This window comes from Choloepus didactylus, chromosome 6, assembly GCF_015220235.1.
Source record: "Choloepus didactylus isolate mChoDid1 chromosome 6, mChoDid1.pri, whole genome shotgun sequence".
In the NCBI taxonomy this organism is placed as follows: Eukaryota; Metazoa; Chordata; class Mammalia; order Pilosa; family Megalonychidae; genus Choloepus; species Choloepus didactylus.
In genome coordinates, this window is record NC_051312.1 from 74,540,452 (window position 1) to 74,563,161 (window position 22,710).

Sequence of the window (22,710 nt, forward strand, 5' to 3'; positions counted from 1 at the left end):
GGCAACCAAGAGCTCCCAACTTCAGGACAAGCAACCAAGACCAGCTTTAGTGCTGACCCAGTATGAGAGATATCTAGAATAGGTGGTGGAGAAGGGAGATGATGAATATCCGGGGACTATAGCATATTACACTAACCTTCCTGTTAAAAGTCCTTTTTTAAATTTTAAGAGTTTGGAGCTGACCACCACCTTAAAGAGTCAGTGACAGAATTGATTTATTGTGGGGCATGCCCAGATCTGAACAATGGGAGAGGTGAATCATCCCACAGCACATCAGCCTCCCTGATTTCAGCACAGTTGTCGTGGACAGTTCCATGCACATTGCATCCCACCTCAAGGTCTCCCAAGCCAGGGAAGGATGCCCAGCCCACATGCAGATGCAGGAAAAGTAATGCTCCTTAGAGTTCCCCAATAGGGGAACTGATTAAATGCCCCAGCCTTGAGGTCCCTCAATGGGAGAATTCTGAGGGGGCATTTCACATGGTTTTCCAGAGAGTTCTCAGGGGGACTGAGACCTCTGTTTCCCTAGAAATAATCAGCTCAATATGTCAGGTTTTATTGGTTTCCCCTCTTTCCTTGTCTCCATTCACTTCTGCTTGTTGGATCACCTCCCATGTACACTACTTTCCCCCCAGGTCTTTGGCTCAGGTTCTGCTTTCAGGGGTACCTGAACTAAGTACATTCCCTCTCCAGGGGGATTTTTAAGTCTAAATAGGGGGCTTTCATTCTCACTTAACTCTTGCCTCAACCCACCCTTTGCACCCGAATCAACCGAGCAATCTTCAATGGGACTCTTTGGTCATGTTCCTGCCTTGTATCATCTCCTTCCTCCAACCCTCACTCACCCTGTCCAAAACTTCAGCACCCTATGGAGAGTCCAGTTCCTTTTCTAGGGGCCCTAGAACAATATACTAGCTCCAGCACCACCACTTTCCCTGATGGAAAGCCCCCAGAAACCTCAGTTAGGTGGTCAGGGCTTGGACCAGAATTTCTCATGGGCAGTGGAAGCTCCAGAATTTCTGTGTAGAAGGGGCTTATATATCTGACTGGAAGGGGAGTGCACATTAGGAGATTTACTTGAAGCTGTGTCCCCAAAGCAAGCTCTGAAATGTGTTTATGGGAGTGATTTTGGGGTGTGGATAGAGGAAGATGCTTTGGCATCAGCACTCTGTCTCAAAGGTGCCAAGGAAAGCATCACCAGAAGCTTTGGCCACTTATTTTGCACCATCCTAGTCCCTCCAAAGTGGAAGGTGCTTTTTCTGGACCAGGCCCATAGAAAACTGCTTGGGAATTAAGGAACGTGAACGGCTAACCAGAGGTCTTTAAGTGGTTTAAGGGAGCCCTCTGGTGGCCATGACTTGGAAAGCCTCAGGCAAACAGCTGTGCTCTTTCTGGGACTGATGGCCCATTATCTCAGACAGAGGGACCAACACCGTGGGGCCGAGATACTCTTATAAAACTGACAGCCCATCAACATGAGGCAGAAACAAGCACAGGCTCGCAGACTCCAAAGACAGAAGATATCATCACGAGACTAACAGGGTGGATCAGACTGACCATCACGGACAAACAGACCTAAGCACCATAGGCAGTCTCTTTCCCTTCAGGAGACATCACTAGGGAAGAGCGGATGGCTGGAATCTTGTTCGCCCTGTGAGGACGTGCACTGCCGAGTGTGCAGGGATTCTTAGACATTACAACCAGAAGCAAGTCCGTTCCAGTAATTGGATTCCTATCCCAAACAACTTAGGCCCTGCTGAGCATTCCTGGAAATGCTGACTCTGGCTAGTATGTGGGAGAAATGCTAATCCCTTCATCGGATATGCTCAGAGCCTGATGTCATAGTTACAGGCTGTGCCAAGTAAACTTTCAGTAAGAATGGATTCCTCGAGCTGACACGAGCTTCATGATATCTGGGGCAGCAGCTTCTGGAAATGCTGCCTATAGATTAGACTGAAGTTAAATGTAGCAGATAGTAAATGTCTACCATACATGCTAGAAAACCAAAGGGAGGGTGAGCCCTGGGCTGGGTTGTGGGAAATAGACTCGAGGGAATTGTTGGAATAGGTTCATTAAAGATTGAGAAATAACTCAAGGTTGACTTGGAATCCCAGCCCTAAACAGAGATGGAACTTGTCTGGATATATATTTTTTAATGCTGTCTGAGTCCAGGGCTGAAGTATTAAGATCAGGACATGGAAACCTTTGTTTGGTGTGCTAAAACTCTATATACAGGGTGAAAGCTGATGGGTTGCTTGACTTTTCAAGGAATACCTGAGACAAGCAGACTCTAAGTCTTTCTTCTCAGATGTGGAGGATTACTATCCCTGTCAAATGGATTTGCTATAAGAACTTTTTGAAATTTATATTTTTGTTTTTAACAGGATTAAAGGGCGTATTTCCTCTATGACACCAAAGTCAGTAGCCACAAGAAGAGAACAGTCTGAATTAAGAAAGGACTTCATGGAGATGTAAAATGAGTACCAAATTAATTTAGTTAACTATTAATTGGTGAAATAGGAGCCAGATCCCCCAGACTCTCCCAGAATACGTGACAATTATTTATTAATTTCCTACCTTATTTGAAAAGTATTTGAGGTATTACATACAGACATATAGTTCAGTAAATCTATTTTTAAAGAAAGGAAAATAAAGAGAAGATAGTAAGATAAAGCTAGGCTTAGAGTTATTAAACGGAAATGCACACCGTGACGTTCTGCACAACGCTAGAGGGAGACTGTAAGCTTCCTGGCTTATGAGATTCAGTAAGAGAGAGACAAACAAATTCTTCAAAAGTGGCACAACTGCTTTGACACCAGAGCCTGAGAGAGACTTTTTTTCTGTAGCTTTTCATCAAAGGGAACCCTGTGATATGGTGGACCACAGCGGCAGGAACATGCCCACTCTAACGGCGACTTTCGCATAGATGCATCTTAAAGTTCCTTCAGCTGAGCCACAGGCATGCTGCCAAACTGCGATTCAGTAAAAATGATTTTTCTTCTGGTTCCTATCAAGACGGAAGAATAGCAGGGTCAGATATAGAAGTGAGAAGAAAACATGGAATTCAGGAACCAGCAAAAGAGAAACTCCTGAGGGGCCTGAGGCTGTGCTGAACTGGAGGTGTATCTGAGCCTGTGGAGCTGGAGCCGGGGATCCTGCTGCTTCTCCGGGCTCTGTGCTTGCCAGGGGCCCCAGGAATTCCGTTCACAGACCACAGGAGTCTGGGTGAATGCCCCCTCTACTCCCTTTGGAACAGAACTTGTTTCCCTTCTGAATATGCTTCCCCCTGCCCTGAACTGCTGTTTGCATTTATTTTCCTAATATTAAATCTGTAAATGCAAGTACTTTAAACATGTTTGAATTTTTAGCAGGCTTACAGTAAAATGGAAAAATAAAAGGTAAACTTAAAAAAAATAGATGTTATACCCTGTCTAAAACAAAATACTTGTTTACATTACAGTGTCATGGTTTTATTAGTATACTCTTGATTACACTTATAGTATTGTGCTATCCATTTCCTCCTGGGTGCTCCTCAGAGTTACTTAATGCAAGTAGACTTTTCCACAGGCCAGTTCAACTTAATTGTTTTTCAAACTATCCCTGCTGTCTGCAAGCTGCTTCTCTGTCGGGACAAACTCTGGGAGGGCAAGTCCGAGACATGTTCCCTGGCTCAAACTTCCACTTACCTGCACCCCACTATGCACACAGGGGCCACTCTGCTCCCTCTGGAACAGGGCCAGGGACCTACAATGGGAGTGCAAGGCGGGGAGGGGGCAGCAAGGGCACCAGGAGTTTCTATGGCGTTTGAAGCTGCGTTTTCTTAATGCAGCACTTAACCTGGTTAATGCAGTCCTTTAACTGTTTTCTGTAGTTTTGAGTAATATTACTGTCTTTAAGATTTCTCTGCTGCCTTTGCCCCACGGAGTTGGAACAACAGCTGCTCTCAGAGCTGACCCCCAGTGATCTAAGTAACTGATCAAAGGTAGAGATCTGGGATCAAACCACACACCCCTGGAGTTTGGAGTAGTAGTTCTTTGTGTCCCAGCCTGCTACCAGCAAGCTAAGCCAAGAGCTGCAGCTCCAATCCCCACTGCCGCTGGCCTGATTGTTACTGTGAGGGTATTTCACAGATGGATTTAAATCATTAGTAAGTTGATTGCATCCACAGCTGATTACATCTACAATCAACAAAGGAGATTGTCTTCAGCAAAGAGAGGAGCCTCCTCATCCAATTAGTTGGAGGCCTTAAAGTGAGAGGAGTTCAGCTGAGGAAATTCAGCAGCCAGAAAGAATTTCTCCCTCTACTTCAGCCAGCCTCTTTCTAAGAGGAGGTAGCATCTAGGCTAAAACCTAAAGAATGAGTAGGAGAAAGCCCAAGAAAGGGGCAGATATTCTAGGCAGAGGGAAGAGCAAATGAAAGGGAGCTCAGGATGGCTGGATCACAAAGTGAGAGTGGGGGCGGTAAGAGATGGAGTGAAGGGGCAGGCAAGGGCATGTTGAGCCGTACAGATTCTGGTGAGAAGTGTGACTTGATCCTGGACAGTGGGATGTCTCTGAAGAAACTTAATCAGAGCCATGGCCAGTTCACATTTACAAGATCACTGTAGCTGATGTGAGGAGAATGGAACAAAGAGAGCAAGCCTGAAGACAGGGTGACCAATCAGGAAGGTGTGGTAATAGCTGAAGCATGGTGGTGGAGTGGGAGGAGGGATTCAAGGATTCATTCAAGGCTTCTGGCTTTGATAACTGAGTAGATGGTAGCCTTATTACTTGGGAAAGAAAGTTCAAGAGGTGATTTGTGGAGAAGGGAGAGACACTGAGTTCAGTTTGGAACATGTTGAATTTAAAGTGCCTTTGAGACATCCAAGTGGAGATGTCTGGTGCCCATTACGTGGTCTGGAATCAGGAACCAGTTTAGATTAGGGGCTGGAGCTAGGGATGGAGACTGGGCAGTCTCACATATGGGCAACAATTGCAGTCACAAGAGTCTGTGAAATCTTCCAAGCAGCGAGTATAGAGTGGAAATTAAAGAGGACCCAGGGCAGGATCCTTGGGGAATCAAACATTTAAGGGAGTGTCAGAGAGGAAAAACCAGAAAAAAAGATAGAAACTGAGCAGATAAAGCAGTTGGGGTGGGTGGTGGTGCAGAAGAGTATGTTGTCATATAACTCAAGATAATGTGAAGATAATATACCCAGAAACATTCTGAAATTCTCAAGTATAGGCACAAGCACATACAAAGATATACACATACTTTCACAATAAAAACCAACTTGTGTACACACATAGAAGTAAAGACGAAACAAAAACCAGCCATTCCTTCCTCAGATAACCAAAGTGTGGATGGATTTCCTTACAGAAGGATATGATGGAGCCATAGGTGGTCACTGAAGTGCAGTTGGCCAAAGAAGGCTTGGTCAGGGAGGTTGACTGTAGAACTCACTGTTCTCTGTGTCAAGTCAGCGACTAAGAAGATAATCATCGTGACTGGGGAGAGAGGGAGGGAAGCGGGAGTCAAGGTCATAATCCCTGAGAACAAGGACAACAGAGTGGAGGAGAAGCAGGGACATGGGAGGGCAAGTTCCTCACCTCATGTATTCTCCTCAACCTCTTGCAGTTTGGATTTTTTCATCTTCGTCTCTGATGAACCTGCCATTCCCAGTTCAACCAACAACTTCCTTGTAAAATTCAATGAACACTTTTCTTCCAGGCATTATCTTAACGTTGAATTCAATACCATTGATTATTCTCGTCTGTCTTCCTTGGGACGTTTTCTTCCTTTGCCTTTCAGGACACTACACCATCCTAATTTGCTATCTCTGGTAGCTCCTTCTGTCTTTCTCAGTTTCTCTTCCTTTGTCATTTAAATGTTGGTGCTCCTTGGGCATGTCTCATGAAGCTTACTTCTAGGAATTCCATCTTTTTTATTGCTAATGCAAACTGAATCTTCCATTGTTATCTAAGTCAGTTAGTACTTACAAAGGCTATTGTTTCCTGAGTGCTAATTTTGTACTCAGCCACCTTAATTTATTTTATTGTTTTTAGTAGTTTTTCAGCTAACACTCTTGTTCTCTCATAAAAAATCACAACTAGGAAATAATAATAAAAAACCCTCTTTTCCACCTTTGTTTTTAATATCTATCTTCGCTTGTCTAAAGATATTGGCTATTAAGTCTAGAACAAAGCCAAATAATAATCATAAATAACACTGACATCATTGATTAATGTTTAGCTATATATTTAATTATAATATAATCAATGCCTATATAAACCCACTGCCCCACTTCAAACTAAATCATTGCAAATAATTTACGTTTACCTATTTCACATACCCGCCAACTCCCACCTCCAAAGTAAATACTGTGGTGAGTTTACTTTTTTTTCAAATTTGCTTTGCATATTGGTTTTGGTCCATGTGTACACACACATACCACATTATATATATTCGATATATATGTGGAAGTATGAAGAAAGTTCATACTTGTACAAGTGCCCTGGTATGCATGCACAAGTGTTTCTTTTGGGTGTATGTATATAGATATACACATATATATACATATATGTGTGTGTGTATATATATATATATATATATATATATATTTAGGAGAATTGCTGGGGCAAGGTATGCAAATGTTCAACTTAACAAGATAATGTCAAATTATTTTCCAAAGTGATTGAACCAATATACACTCCACTAGCAATGTATAAGAGAACCATATCCTTTTCACATTTGGAATTGTCCCATTTCCTGATTTTTTTTTCCAATGAAGCGATGTAAAATGGGATCTCATTGGATTAATTTTTTTTATTCTGTATATATATATATATATATCTATATATTTACCATTGTAACCATTTTTAAGTGGCATTAATTACATTCATGATATTGTGCTACCATCACACCAACCATAACCCAAAATAGAAACTCTGTACCCAGTAAGCAATAACTACTTACTCCCCTCCTTCCAGCCTTTCGTAACCTCTAATCTGCCTTCTGTCTCTATGAATTTGCTTATTCTAGATATTTCATAGAAGTGGAATCATGAAATATTTGTCCTTTTATGTCTGGCTTATTTCATTTAGCATAATGTTTTCAAGGTTAATGTTATACCATGTATCAGAACTTTCTTTTCTGGCTGAATAATGTTCCATTATATGAATATGCCACATTTTTTTTATATATTCATCTGTCAATGGAAAATTGTATTATTTTCACCTTTTTTACTATTGTGAATAATGTTGTAATGTACAATTATCTGTCTGAGTTCCTGCTTTCAATTCTTTTTGATATCCAAAGTATATACCTAGAAGTGGAATTGCTGGTCACATAGTAATTCTTTTAACGTTTTGAAGAACCACCAAACTGTTTTCCATGGCAGCTGCACCATTTTACATTTCCACTAGCAATGCAGAGTTCCAATTTCTCCAGAACTTCTCAATACTTACCTGCCGTTTTTATTATTTATTTTTAAAACAGCAGCCATCCTAGTAGGTGTGAAATGGTACCTCATTTCTCTAATAGCTAGTGACGTTAAGCATCTTTTCATGTGCTTATTGGCCTTTTGTATATTTTCTCTGAAGAAACATCTATTCAAGTCCTTTGCCCATTTTTTAATGGGTCACTGGAGTTTTTATTTGTATTTCCTTAATAGTGAGATGGAGTATTCAATGATTATTGGCCATATATGTTTCCTATTATGTGGAATGCTTCATATCTGTTACCCATTTTTCTATTGGGTTGTCTATTTTTTATTGATTCATAGGAATTCTTTACATTTTCTATACTAATCCTTCAGTTATGTGTTGTAAATTGTTTCCCCAGTTTGCAATTTGCCCTTGTATTTTAAGGTAGATTGATGAATAAAAGTTCTTAATTTTTATGATAGATTGGAAGTATTTCCTTCAAAATCACAACCAAGATAAGAAGCTCCATTTTATACGGTTCCCTCTACTCATGAGGAAAATGGGACTCTTAATTTTTCTTTTGTACTGTCCTTTACTGACTTCGCTATCAAGGGAGTAGTCCCTCTCGTTTTTTTTTTTGTTTTGTTTTTTTTTTTGCCTGAAAGACTGTGTTATATTGAAATTGTGGTAGACTGCTCCTATAAAAACTTTCTGCCTTGTGGTTTCTTCTTTGGAGTAATTAAACTATTAAACTATTAATTCGGTTTAAAAAATTGCTATGGGATTTATTCAGCCTGTACATTTCTACTCTCGTCAGTTATGTGTTTTTAGAAAATTTTCCATTTTCTCTATTTTCCAATTTGTTGGTAAAAAGATTCTGACAGTATTTTCTTCATGATTCTGTTTAGTTTGTTTGCCTATTCATTCATATTAACTTCTTGTCTTCCGTTATCAAAGAAGTTTGTATATTTCGTTCATCTTTTCAGGGAACCAATTTTTGATTTGTTGCCCATTGTTTTTCTTTTTCTTTTTTCAATTTCGCTCGTATTTACCACACTCCTCCCCACCTGCCCTTGTAAACTTTGGGCTCATTCTAATGTCTTAATTCGGGCACTTAATTCTTAATTTTCCATGAACTTCTCTTCTGATATAGTCATTTAAAGCTATATGGTTCCTCCTGCAATATCACTCTTGCTTTGTCCCACAAATTTCAGTATGTAGTATTTTCCTGATTGTTAATATAAACATTTTAAACTTCCATTATGACTCCTTCTTAAGAACCAGAAGGCATCTACTTCCCAAATTATACACACATGCATTTTTTTTTTCAACTATTGTCTAACTTAATTGCTTTGTGGTCAGACCTGGTGTGAGGAAAGCTATTATTTGAAATTTCTGGAGGAAATTTGCCTTAGAGCCTTCTGCCCTATTTTTTTTCCCCTTTTCTTATGTTCCATGAGTATGTGTATGTCCTCAATTGTTGGATACAGAATTTTATATCTGTTAGATCAAGCTTAGTAACAGTGTTGCTCAAATCTTCTTTGCTAATTTGCATAACCTAGAAATAACTGAGGTGTCTTATCTCCCACTGTAATGAGTTTATTAATTTTCCTCATAGTTCTATCAATTATAGCTTTAAAAATTTTGACTCTTTTACTACATTCTTCTATGTTCAAAATTACCATATTTTTCTGGTGAATCACTGGGTCATTACGTAGTGAGTGGCCCTCTATAACAGCACTGTTCAACAGAACTATAACCAAATCACATTTTCTAGTAGCCACATTAAAAAATAAAAAGAAACAGGTGAAATTAATTTTAATATTTTATTTAACCAACCATATCCAAGATATCATTTAAACACATAATCAATATAAAATTGATATATTTTACATTTGTATCAAGTCTTTGAAATCTGGTGTGTATTTTACACTTACAGCAAATCTCAATTTGGACTAGCCACATTTCAAATGCTCAGTGGCCGCATGTGGCTATGTTGTGGCCATACTATACAAAGATGGACCTCCTACTCAAAATATGTTTTAGATATTGAGCTCGATGACACTACACATTTACACACACACGCCAAGAGGGCAGAAAATGTTTACTTCATACATATGAGGCTTTTGCAGGAGAGCAGGGCAGACTTCTCAAGCTGGTCTGAAAATGGTTTGAGAGTGGGGAAAGGAGACTGGCTTGGTGTTTCCACGGGTGGGAAGAGGGTGAGGATTCCCACATCCTCAAAGGGGTTTGAATGGTTTGAACCTCTTGCCAAATGAGGGAGCACCCAGGCTTTCTTATCAGCTTGCCCAGAATTGGGGTAGATGGGGAATGAGGAGTAAAGCTTTGAGCTGTCAGCAAACATCAAAAAACGGAATCAGACTCCGTTACAGGCCAGCTGCTACTGGACTAGACAATACAGAACCTAACACTTTTTAAGTATAATTTGTCTGATACTAACACAGATTAACCTTTCTTCTGATTAGTACATGTCTGTCACATATTTTCCTTCCATACTTTCAACTTTGTGTTTCTATGTTTTAGATGTCTCTTTTAGCTAGGGTGTGTTTTGCTCTAAAATTCAATCTGACAATCTCTTTCTGGCTGATCTAATCCTTGTATGTTTATTGTGAGTACTGATAAATTTGGACTTGTTTCTGCCATCTTTATTATTTTGTTTACCTACCTTTTCCATTCTCGTTCCTAAACTTTGAATTTTTGTTTATTCCTTTTTGTTGTTGTTCCATTATTTCCCACTTCTACAGTTTGAGATTATGTATTTTTTTCCAGTAATTACTCTTGGAACTTTATCTTGCATACTGAGAAAGACTAAAGTTGGTATTAATTTCTTCTTGAGAAACGTAAGATCAATTCTCTTCCTAAAACGCTGATCAATTCTCTTCCCACTGTGTATTCTATTTTGTACATAATTTGACATAATCATATCTAACACGTCTAAATCTTCCTATATATTTATCCCCCACCACCACTTCTCCTTGTATCTTAGATCTTCCTTCTGAGATCATTTTCTTTCTCCCTGAAGTATTACATAGTTCATTATGTTCTTGGTATTTCTGCTGGTGTCAATTTCTGTTTCATTGTGACAAGGTCTACTTTGCCCTTATTATTGATATTGTAGATTTTTTTCCCAGCACTTTAAGGGAATTCTACTTTCTTCTGGCTTCCTTTGTTTTTTGAAAAGTCTGCTCTCTATCTTGTCATTCTTGTTTTAACAATCTTTTTTTCTTTACATGCTTTTAAGATCTTCACTCTTCGGTGTTATGCAGCGTCTTACCCTGCTTGGTGTAAGTTGTGCTTCTTGTGCTTGTAGGTGTATGCCTTTCATCAGTTTCTCAGCCGTTCTCTCTTCTAATATTGCATTCTCCCCAATGGGACTTCACATACATGGTAGACAACTACCCCCCCCCCCCACCTTTCCTAGTCTCTTACATATTTTCTACTTTCTTGCCTGTTTCTGCTGCATCCTGGCAATGTATTCAGCTCTACTTTCCAGTTTACTCATTCAGTTTTGTCTAATCTATTTAATCATTCATACTTTTGATTTCAACAATTACATTTTCATTTCTAGAAGCTATTTAGATACTTAAAAAGCAATATCATTTTTATTTCTTGCTCACTGCTGTGGCTCCGTCTTCCATTTTCTTTACTATATTTTTGTATTGATTTTCAGCATTACAAAAATCTGAAATTCTTTGGACCTAGGTCTTTTGTGTCTGTTGACTCATTTAAGTGGTTTGTTTCTCTGGTGTTTGGTGTTTTTTTTTTTTTTTTTTTTTTTTTTTTAATCTACGCTATCAGCAGAAACAGGGCAAATCTTCTTTAGGCCTTCTGAGTTTAAAATTAAGTATGTCCTTAACAAATGGAGATTATCAAACACATAAGGAGGTAGACCACTATGAGAGTAAGAAGAAATAAGAAACACATTAGAACTCCAAAACTGCAGATATTAGTGTTAAGCCACAGGATAACTATGTATGAAATATTAAAAAGAAATACATGTTGCAAACAGAAAGATGAGCACACAAACTATCAAGAATAAACAGATACTAAAAAGAGAAAAATCTGCTAACTTCTAGAAATGAAAAACTTGTTGAAATAACATTAAATGGATGGATTATACAGCACATTATACACAGTTAAGGAGAAAATTTTAAGTTATATTTGAGGAATTTATCCAGAATACAGAAGAGATAAAATAGGAAGATAAGCTAAGAGATACGGAGGATAAAACAACAAGGTCTATCATATGACAGACTGAACTTACAGGAGAAAATGAAGAAGGTAGCAAGGCAATATTTAAAAATAATACTGTATCCATATCCAAGGAAATGCAAATCAACCCAGTTGAACTGTCTTTTTAAATAGGGAAGCGGGACACACTGCTATGTAGGTTAGGGATCATAGTGCTTATTACTTTCAAGTTGTATTTAGACATATCTCCCTCTTATTTTATGCTCCTACATTATTAAATATCATTCTCTACATGTCAACTTGCTATTTATCAACTGAATGAATCCCCACAATACCCCAATGTGCTATATGTTACTTCTATCCACATGTGCCTGGGTAGAATTCCAGGATCTTGGATGGAAGGGATGTTTGAGGTCACATAGGCAAATATTCTATCCTACAAGGTCCCTCGGAAATGTCATCTAGTCTTTCCTTAAACAAAGCTATTGGCTGCCTTTGATGTCACCCAAGACTACTCTCAAATTACACTGACATATTCTGAGGTTTTATGGAAATCTCTTTAAATTTGACCCACAGATCCTAGTTCTGCCTCCCTGAATCACAAACAATTCCATCCTACTGTTAAAGTATTTTAAGACATTGGCCACTGACCCCTACTCTTTTAGTTTGTATCAAGCATCCAATTCTCTGAACTATTTTTTCTCCATGGATTTCCCATTTTCATTCACTGTGGAAGCTACATGACCCATTAATAAACGGTCAATAGACGCCTTTCCAGATTGATAACCAAAATAATAAATTGGCGCAGTTGATTCCCACCATGGAGGGCTGTCTTTTTACCAATAGGCACTTGAGCATCACAGGACTGAGACCTGTATCCCGCCCACCCCCCCCCTGCCGCCGCCCCTCTTCCTCCCCTCTTACAGCTAAGTACATTCTCTAGGTACATCAACACTGTGCTTAAGGCAACCATTTGTACTGAAACCAAGTAGATGCTAAGAAGAAGTGATAAAAATCAACTTTTTTGGAGGCCCAGTTTGATATGATCATAGGCAAAACAGGGTGGAGAGGAAGTGTTGCTGTAAAACTAGTGGGCTAACAAAGATGTCTGTTTGGAGGTTAGGTGAAGCCAAGGTAGCTTGGGCTATGATTATGATTATTCCTATTGGTGATCAGTCATCCCAAGCATACACCTGATTTCTAATCAGAGTACTCACTTCCTGGTTTGTCTGAGAAGTACTAGAGTTTTCTCTCTCCCATCCAGCAATAAACTCACATAAGATGGACTTTGTTTACAAAAGATAGGCTACATTTATTTAGTCACAATTAGTTGACTGACTCAGTGTGCCTCAAGACCACAAAGATACCATTTCTCCTTCACTCCATTATGAGTCCTAGGGCTGGGGTCCAGAGTGGCTGGAATGCTGCTTGGGGCCCATTCACAGGTTTACAAGTTTCTCATTGAGAGCAATCTGTGACTGCGTGAGATTGGCCAGGTAGGTCACCATCAGCAGGTCCTGGAAGAGAATGAGTGAGTGGTTGGGTGGAAAGGGAGCAGAAAGTCTGGTTTGGCCAGCTTCATGGTGGACAATGGGTATAAGAACAGTCCTGGATAAATGACAGCTGGGAGGGGACTGAGCAGGAATCAGAGGTGGAAGACAGGAAAGGAAAGAAATGCTTGAGAACACTTTCTCATCTCTACTGTTTATACCTCTATACCAGAGGTTCTTAAGTGGAGATCCATGGGTAGAATATAGGTCTATACACGTAAATGGGAAATGTCTCCTCTACCCTACTCCAGGCCACCCCATCAAACTCCCTATCTTTCTTCAGAGGTGTGAGTATGTTGGGGAGGGGAGGGAGGAACCAGATGCCCAGAGGCCCATGGATGGCACTCACATTGATGTTGCTGTTGAGCATGGTCTCAAAGTCATCAGGAACTATTTTGGGTACTTGGTTAACCAGACTCATCAAGAAGCGGCCCACGGTATTGTCAGCTGACACCTTTCCAGACTGACCACCAAAACAAAGATTCAATGAGGTATAGTTAATTCTCGCCACTTAGAGGGCTATCATTTCACCAGCATATCCCTCAGCGATCTCAAAGTGGAGATCTATGCCCTCCCCTTTGTTTTTCCATCTCCCTCCTCACCAGTACATCCTCTGCATATTGCAACACTGTGCTTAAGGTGTCCTGGATGCGAGCTGATGCTCCTCCTACTTGCTGTAGGTCACTCGAGAGTCCAATCACCCGGTTGGGGCTAAAACAGGTCTTCATGATCAGGTCAACTGTGAGGGTGGGTTGGAGGATAGTACAGAGACACAAATCATTCAATAATCCCATCAGGAAGGAGATGGTCTCTATCCATTCCTCCTAACTTTTCCCAGCCTCCCTTTGGACTCATTCAGCTTCCCTAACCTCACTGCTCTACCCTTATTGGCTTTTCTTCTTCCTGGGAGAGTCCAGCTCCTTAGCTTAAAGTTGTGTTAATCATCAGTTTTGATCTCATCAGTCTTGACTATAGCCTCTGGTGCTGATAATTTCCTACCTCCAACAATTTCCCAAATAATTTCCTTGCATCTCATTTATATAGGAAAATAACCAACTTCTAGTCATCACAAATCTTAGATCGATGGTTCCTAATCCTGACCAAGCATCAGAATCATTCACATGTTAAACAAAATAATGCAATAAACTCTTTGGGTCCACTCCAGATCTACAAAATCAAAATTTCTGCAGTGGGACTCTGGTACCTGTATTAAGCAGAAGTCCCATAGGAGCCTCTAATATATAGTCAAGGTTGAATATAACTGACTTAAACACAGAGCAAGTTTGCCCTCTCTGTCCTTGGCCTAGGAGCTTAGGATCCATTCAGTCCTGAGGACCCTCACTAGTATGAAGGCCCAGTGTGAGCCATTTTCCAGTAAGACCTGATCACAACTGATATAATACACTGAGAGTCTCAAAAGGATTGGCAAGAAGGCACCTGTTAGGAGACATGCTAATATGAATATTTAAACTAAACTCTGAAAAGGAGAAAAAAGCCTCTCTCACATCTATATAAGAAAGCAAACCTGAGTGTAACTGTGACAAAGAGATAGGATTTGCAAACATGAGTATTTAAAATGATCAATTTAAGAGCAAATACTTTGACATATCCATTACAACAGAGAATGGCAAACCAGTGGATCAAGACAGATGAGAACAGCACTAACACAGTGTAAGGAAATAGATCTAAAGTAAACACTTTTAAATACTACCAAGGAACAGCAATGATGTTTACTAAGCACTAACTGCATGTTGTGCTCTTGAAAATCATCTTATTTAATCTTCAAGGTAGAGAACCTGCCACAATACAGGATAAAAATTCAATCCTTTCTGAGCAAGGTTGTAACACTGGCAGAAAAAAGATGTAGTAAGTTTGGGAACATCAAGTACTATCTATTTACCATAAAATCTCAATCTGTTAGAACACCTGCATCTGAAAAATTAACTTGTCTTCATGTCAATGTCACCCCTAAGAGGGGGAGAGACAACAGTGAAAATCAGTATTCTAGTATCTTCCCAGGAAGGAAGAAGTGAAAACCACACAGAAAATGACCGATGAGAAAATGAGTAATGTGACTGTAAACCAAGTGAACTAGTTAACTAATAACTAATATGGCTGATTAGTTTGTGGGAGAGCAAAACAAGTCTCTCATTAGTGAGGCACAGAGGGAAGACCACGCAGATTTTAGGGCTGGAGGGAAGAGACCAGTGGCTGGCTGAGGTAAACATTAAAGGTCTGGAGGTAAGAGCAGAGCAGAAGGGAGATGAAGGGTTGGAGGACAGGGAAAGGGCAGTTCCTGTCAGTGACCTATACTCACTGCCCAGATCCACGGTAACAGGCAAAGAACAGAAAACATTTTTAGAGAATAGTAAAAGTGAGAATTAGATGCTTCATTCAGAGATAACAAGATGGTTTACTTTCAAGAGATGGGCACTGCTAGGCCCTTCTACCCCCACAATCTCACAGGCCAATAACCATTATTCCGTTTGCCCTCTTTTTAGCCACCCAAAGGTCCATCTGTTACAGAACAGCCACCCTCTCCCCTGAAAAAGACCTCTAAGAAGAGTACAGGAAAGTGACTCACCTCCAATGCGTTCGGTGTCATAATATGCATATTTCACTGTCAGAGGTGTAAACATCACCCCCATGGTCCTCCCAGGAACACCCATCAAAGTGCTGGGGAGAGAGGAAGTCAGAGTCAACAGATGGCCTTGGGAGAGGGTTTCCAGGTCTAGTCTAGGATGGGAAAGCAGTCACAGCAAGTGTAGCTTCCAAGGTTCTGAGATAAGAAGACAGGGACCACGTGAACCTCAGAAGTCTCACTGGAGCAAAAGTCACTTTCTTCCCCTAGCTCATTCCATACATCAAACCCTTGGCCTGTGAGAGGGGACTCAGCTTTCAAACCCGGGCTGGTACCTTTCCAAGGACCACTTCAGACACTGCACAATCTCAGTGATGAGCAGAAATGTACAATGAATTTCCTTGTGGAGATGGCTGCTTATTCACCTAACTCCATGCAAGGAAGAGACTCGGTCAGGTCCTTTCTAGGACTGACCTGTTCACCAGTATCTTAGCTCACATACTAAAAAACATATTGACTCCTGCCCAGCAATACTAGACTGGTGCTATAAGTAATCCCAATAAAGATGACTATCTTTACAAAGTCTACTATATAATTTCAAATGGATCTTGGAGTCTGAAATATTTAGAAAGGATAAGAAATCAGGCTATGGACAGAGCTTAGAGGTACAGCCAACTGGCTCACAAGGACTTGGCATTTATCATCTTTGTCTTACTGCATAAAAGCTAATTGGCAACATCAGTGTCAGACACAGAAACAGCACACTGTAAAACAGTAAGAGACATACCAACAAATGTTTTCATTCTAACTGAAGACATAATTCTCCAACTTCTTCAGCATGCTACTAAAGCCTTTCCCCAAATCCCTCACCAACGGGAGTTTTAACTGCAAGCTCAATGTGTCAACACTGTAATGTTAACGTCACTCAATCCTGGGTTAATAGATGTATTCAAAATAAGGATGGTCTTCTTTTAATCTGTACCACCCTGAGTACTGTGTTCAATTCTTAGGTAACAATAAACGAAAGGCTGACTCAGGGAGCCATGAATGTGGTGAAGGATCATGAAAAGATACCACGTGAGGACTGGCTGTAGGAACTGTGGATATCTAGCTTCAAGAAAAGGTGACACAAGAGAAACATGACAGCTTCCTCAGATCTCTAAAGGGCTGCCATTTGACACTGGTTAACAGCAATGAGTAGAAACCTAGGGCAGAACTGGGATCAGCGAATGGAAATTACAGGGACATATTTTGTTTCAGAGCAAAACCTTGCTAATGATAACTGCTGAGAGAGAAAGAATGGGCTTCCTCAAATGGCAGTGCATTATACACTGAAGGAATTAAACCTGCTTGGGAGGAGGGGACTGTCATCCAGGCATGGTGTGGTGGCTAAGCTAGATAGCCTTGTATGTTCTTGTGGCCCAAGACTCTGTGGTCACCTGACATAGGCCTTGATGCTCATGCGGCCATTCTGGAGGCTTGTGTCCACGGTGAGGTGAATGGGATTGGGAGCCTCCCGGCTGTAGTATTCGTGGATCAGCACAGAGTGCTCTGTGATGTCATGGCCTGTAGCGTACCTGGAAAATGGAACAAAGTCAATAAATGGACTCAGGTCTACACGATATCAACTCCAAACTGGTGCTGGCGGCAGGGTTGTCTCTAGGTACCTGACATCCTATGATAGCAATACCCAGTGACACTCCAAATGCTAAAAATAATAGTGCTATAAATGCTACTATTTTCTCCTCCCACTGAAAACTATATTGGATCAGAGGCTGACTTAGAGCTCTTAAAAAATTCTGAGTCACCATCAAGGCAAGAAGACTTGCTCAGTAAAAGCTACAATTCAGAATACATATTCTTGGTCTCACAAGATCAGAATTGCCAGCAAAAACACTGAATTCATAGATCCTTGTGGTTAGATATTCCAATACTCTGTTTCCAAAAGAGGGAGTGTAATAATACCTAGTCTGGCGGCTGGAGACCTTGGCAATCACAGGGACTTTCCATTTTCCCCTTTCCTGACTTACCAGCCCAGGATGAGTTCATTTGGAGAGACTTTCTTGTGCAATTCATACATGTTCTTAGCAAATTCCATGTCAACAGCCACCTAAGAAGGAAGGCAGGAAAGGAAGCTAAGAAGCCAAAAGTCCTTAAAGAAAATGAAAAAACAAAAAAAAGGGATAAAAGGCTTCCCTCAACAGACAGACAAGGCCCAGGTGGTATTCACAAATGGAACAAAGCTTCTCGGGCTATAGGAGTTCAAGTCATGGGCACAACATAATGTGCAGAAAGAGGCCTTATGGGGAGCCCAGTAAATGAACAGCTAGAGACTGCGGGGGACAGGGGGAGGGCTCAGAGTCCCGCTCACCTCATCTTCAGACTCATTGTGTGGCACTGAAAAGCAATTGGTGACTTCTACTGAGTGTTTGTCAACAGTTCCTATGAAAGAGAGAATCATCCATGTGTTACAGAATCCCAGGGCTCCAAAGAGTTTCCAACCCTTTGGAAATGCTTTCAGAGGTCTTCTCAGTGAACATCAAGCTGAACTCACTAGCTCCAAATTCACTAGCTCCAAATTCAGCCATGGGCATCGGTGGGATCAGGATTTAGTTTAGAGAACTAAAACCCTGGAATAATCTCCAACTCTTTCCTCTGTCTATCACCAAATAGGATTTATTCTTCCTCCACAAGGTACCCTTTCCCTGTAACTTTCTGTTACCAGGCCTACTCCAGATCTTCACTCTATGACTTTGATTTTTCAGTCTCTAAACTTTTCCCTGTAATTTTGTCTGCAGCTACCTGAAAGAATTTAATAGTGCTCATACAAACCACTCATATAGAAACCCACTTCTGCCCTAGTTCTCCTATATTTTCATTCTATGCTCTTTTTCCAGGTCATGTCCTGTCACTCATTTTTATACATTAAATTTTACTGGAATGCAGCCACACCCAATCATTTATGTATTGTCTCTGCTTTCTCACTCCATAGGTGGCGCTGAGTATTTTCAACAGAGACCTATGGCCCATAAAGCCTAAAATATTTAATGTCTGGCCTTTACAGAAAGTCTGTCAACCCTTGCTGTAGGTGATCTCATCTTTTTTATGGTTTCTATATCCCAATGATACAATTCCTGAAACTACATACTTGCCCCCAACTCTCTTTTGTACTCCAGATCTGTATATTCAATTTTCAACTTGCCAGATCCACGTGGATGCTCAATGTGCATCTCAAAAGGAATATGTTTCAAAACCAATCAACCTTCACATTCCCTCCCTGTCTTTTCCACGCCCGATCAGAGATCTAGAAGCCATCCTTGAAACTTTCATACCAAGTCTATCAAACTCTCCCATCTGTCAACTCATCCACTATTCTCCACGCCCATCTCTGATTGCTAAAATAGCCTCTTTCTGGTGTCCATGACAAGCTCTTGCTTGTCTCTTTCCACTCACTAAAGAGCAGCCAGAGTCATCTTTATTTCCTACTTAGTCTTAGCTGAAATAACATTGTTAAGGAACTCTTCCCCTGAGTAGCCCCAAACCTGGTGAGGCTGCCATTTTGTTCTCCCAGTTCCTTATCCTTCACAACACTTGCACATTTGTAATTATTTAATACCTCTTATGGCTCTTCACCTTGCTAGCTTCATTTCCTGCTATTTCTCTTCTCTTCTATATTCCTCTAATGCTGAACTACCCAGACACTGGATCTTTTTCACACTTCTTGTATTTGCTTTAATGCCCAACTCAAACATCATCTTTTCTGTGAAGCTTTCCCCAAACTTCCAAAATAGTCTTCTATACTTCCATGTCACTTTGAACACTTAGCATTTATCACATTATATTCTTATTACTTGTATGTAAGATTATCTCTATCTTGAGTTTAAGGCTTATTTTACCAAACTTTGAATTCTAAATACTAAACAGTTTTTGGTACATAAGGCATCAGTGACTTCCTTTAACCAAATGAAATATGTTTCACATATTAATGCCTACCTGAGGAAACTGTAAGTTCCTAAATTGGCAGAATCTATGTGTCAATCATCAATAAGCAATATTCCTATAACACATGGTACTGTACCACAATCCCAGTCTGGAAGAGGATGTGAGGATCTAGATTACAGCTAGTCTGCTATAATATTTCGGGCACTAAGCATAAACTTTGGGTGGAGAACTGTTCCTTTAGTTAAGGTTAAATCCCCAGTGAGTTCAGAAAATTTGACAGTGCAGCTAAAAGAGTATGTATTTGTCGAGTGCCAAGTCAGTGATACAAAAATCATTTGTTACAGAGCAGGGCATAGCCCCAGAATGCTATGGGACTTAGGGGGATTATGAATGGGATGAGGGTGAGATACAGGATGGAGAACTGGTACTGGACATTTTTCCTGGAAACCTGGAAGATGAGTGGCACTTAAGAAAAAAAATGAGGCAGAACAGGGAAGGCATTTGTGGCAAACAGAATACAAAGGCTTGGTTTGAGAAAAACCATGGCAATGTTTGGTAGATAATGGATCAATCAGTTCCTGTAAATACCAGTTGCCATACCCTCAAAAACAGAGAGAGGAGAATGTGTATGTGTTGGGAGTGTTCTAGGCCTAATTAGGTGGAGAATGGCAACTAACAGCTGCTTCGTATCTAATGTCTCCTAGTACTTCTAGGTATTTTCTGTAATAATTTAGTTCTCACAAAACCTAAGCTGAGGTACCCTGAAAAAACTAGGTAATTTTCCCCAAGGCACATGGCTAATATTTGGTGGACTCTGTCTACAAATTCTGTCCTCTTAGTAATACAACAAATTATCTTCTAGAGTGTAAGGTCATGTTTAAGAGTAAGAAAGAGAAAAGATGGGATAGGAGTGGATACACAAAGGTGCCTAAATCCCACAACTAGATGTAGTGGAAATGAGGCAGCCAACAGTCCCCAGAGGAAGAAATTTATTATTAACAATCCCTTTTGCCCTTAAGAGCTTTTAATTTTTTTTAGAACTACTTTAATATAAGATATCTGTTGCCCAATCAACTTGATACATGGATAGGGAAAAAATTCTTCTTCAATTTGAAGATTTAAACAGAATCATAAACAAATAATACAATTGTTTTTGTCCAAATGGAGAACTAAAGGCCGCACTGGGGGTACAGGGTCTACCCCTTCAGGAGCTGCTATTAAGGGAGATTTAGGGGCAGAGATCAAGCTCAGAAATTCAGAAAAGCAGAATATTCTAAAATCTTAAATGGGTTCTAGCCCAAACTGGTTAACTGGTTGGGAAGGATATCTTTTTACAGATGTTCCACTATTTTGCCAACTCTTTTACAAACACCTAGAAGACAGACATTCAGTTAGTGGGTAAGAGCGAACAAACGCGGTAGCTGTGCTCAGGAAGTGAAGGGTTCTAGTTTCAACGCAGCTGCTTCCTAGTGGGCACTGGAACTCATTTTTGGTTCCAGTAGATTGGGGGCTAATCACACCTGACACGAAATACTATTGGGGAGTTAAAAATAAGATGTAAACCACTTAGCATACAATATCCAGTGAATGATAACTACTCATTATAAATGTCTCTCAAAGTGACAGCAAGCCGGCAGGAAAGAGAAAGGTTCAAACACCTTTGGAAGAGAAGTAGCAGAGGAAAGATGGGACGGAGAGGCAGGGGGTCAAGTCAATGGGGTGGGATGAGGGTGAGGCAAGAGGCCAGGGGATGAAGAAGGCAAGATGTCAGGGATGAAATGAGAGTGGGAGTGAGATAAACAGGTGGTAGACAGAAGAAACTCAATTTAACTTCAATTTCCTCAGCACTCACCCAGCAGGGTCCCGATAACTCGGGCCGCACCCTCATTCCGTCGCTCGTAGCTGTCCACGATGGAGGCCAAAATGACCGGGTGCAGCCTGACCACGCGGCCGCCAGGGAACGGCCCTGGGAGGGCCGGACCAGGCAACGGCGGCGCGGGAGTCTGCGCCGGGGCTTGCGTTGAGGTCGGGGTCTGCCCCGCAGCCGCGGTCGGAGCTGCCGCCGCCGCCGGATCGGAAGATGGCGCCGGAACCGGCGCTAGAGCTGGAGCCGCAGCCGAAGCTGGGGCTGAGGCAGGGGCTGGGGCCGGCGTAGTAGCAGGTGCCGGAGCTGGAGTAGCAGGAGGAGAACTCCCCGGTACCGCCGGTGTGGCCATCTTGTCCAGAAAGAAAGAGCCAAGGAAAGAAAGGAGTAGGTCGGTAAGTTAGGACCGCGATAGGCTGAATATGCACCACATGGGAAAGATCTTTGTGCCTATTGGCTCCAGATGCTACCCACGAGGAACTAACATTTCCTGGTGTTTATAATGTCTTCCGGAGTCCGTGCTCATTGCTTTGAGTCCGATGCCGAAGCAGTGAGAACAATGCTAAATAGTTCCGAAATAAACTTTGGATAGCGCTGGCAGAAAAGAAACAACTCAATTCATTCTGCCTGGGTGTCGCCAGATGGCGCAGGAAAGTAGCACAATACTTGAAATTCACAGACTTAAATGGAAAATCGGTGTTGAAGTGACTTTTACAAGGCTTATTTTTTTGACAGGGTCATAAGATGTCAATAGGGTGGTTCATTCATTCAACAGTTGGTGTGCCTAATATGAGGCAGGCACTCTTTTTTATTAAAAAATTTTTATTAGAGAAGTTGTGGGTTTACAGAGCATGTATAAAAGACAGGATTCCCATACACCTCCCCACCACCAACACTTGCATTGGTGAGGAAAATTTGTTACAATTGATGATAGCACTTTTTTTTTTTGTAATTCTATTTATTTAACAGTAGTTACATTTGTTACAGTTGATGAAAGTTTATGTAGGGGTATTTTCCCCCTATATTCCCAACCTATTATTATTTTTTTATGCATGTCTTTATTTTATTACTCATCTACCCATACACTGGATAAAGGGGGTGTCAGTACCATGGTTTTTACAGTCATACAGTCTCAAGATGAAAGCTATATAGTTAAA

General features: G+C 40.8%; 1 protein-coding gene across 1 annotated transcript; it reads right to left on the minus strand.

Annotated features, from left to right (window-relative positions):
- Positions 1 to 12,903: 12,903 nt before the first annotated feature.
- Positions 12,904 to 21,935, minus strand: EIF3F (eukaryotic translation initiation factor 3 subunit F). Its single transcript, XM_037840128.1, has 8 exons — positions 21,542 to 21,935; positions 18,119 to 18,189; positions 17,778 to 17,857; positions 17,187 to 17,324; positions 15,751 to 15,842; positions 13,769 to 13,905; positions 13,516 to 13,629; positions 12,904 to 13,133 (listed from the first exon to the last, which is right to left on the minus strand). The coding sequence occupies exons 1-8, from the start codon at positions 21,903 to 21,905 to the stop codon at positions 13,056 to 13,058; spliced, it is 1,074 nt and encodes a 357-aa protein (XP_037696056.1). The 5' UTR covers positions 21,906 to 21,935; the 3' UTR covers positions 12,904 to 13,055.
- Positions 21,936 to 22,710: the final 775 nt, after the last annotated feature.

What these genes read in the sequence shown, in the direction of transcription:
- EIF3F (XM_037840128.1), bottom strand. Translation starts at nt 21,905, where the DNA reads ATGGCCACACCGGCGGTACCGGGGAGTTCTCCTCCTGCTACTCCAGCT. An exon ending in AATGAACTCATCCTGGGCTG is followed by an intron (nt 17,325 to 17,777) that starts GTAAGTCAGGAA and finishes TCCATTTTCCAG; the next exon opens with GTACGCTACAGGCCATGACA. An exon ending in AGCATCAAGGCCTATGTCAG is followed by an intron (nt 15,843 to 17,186) that starts GTGACCACAGAG and finishes CTCTCTCCCCAG; the next exon opens with CACTTTGATGGGTGTTCCTG.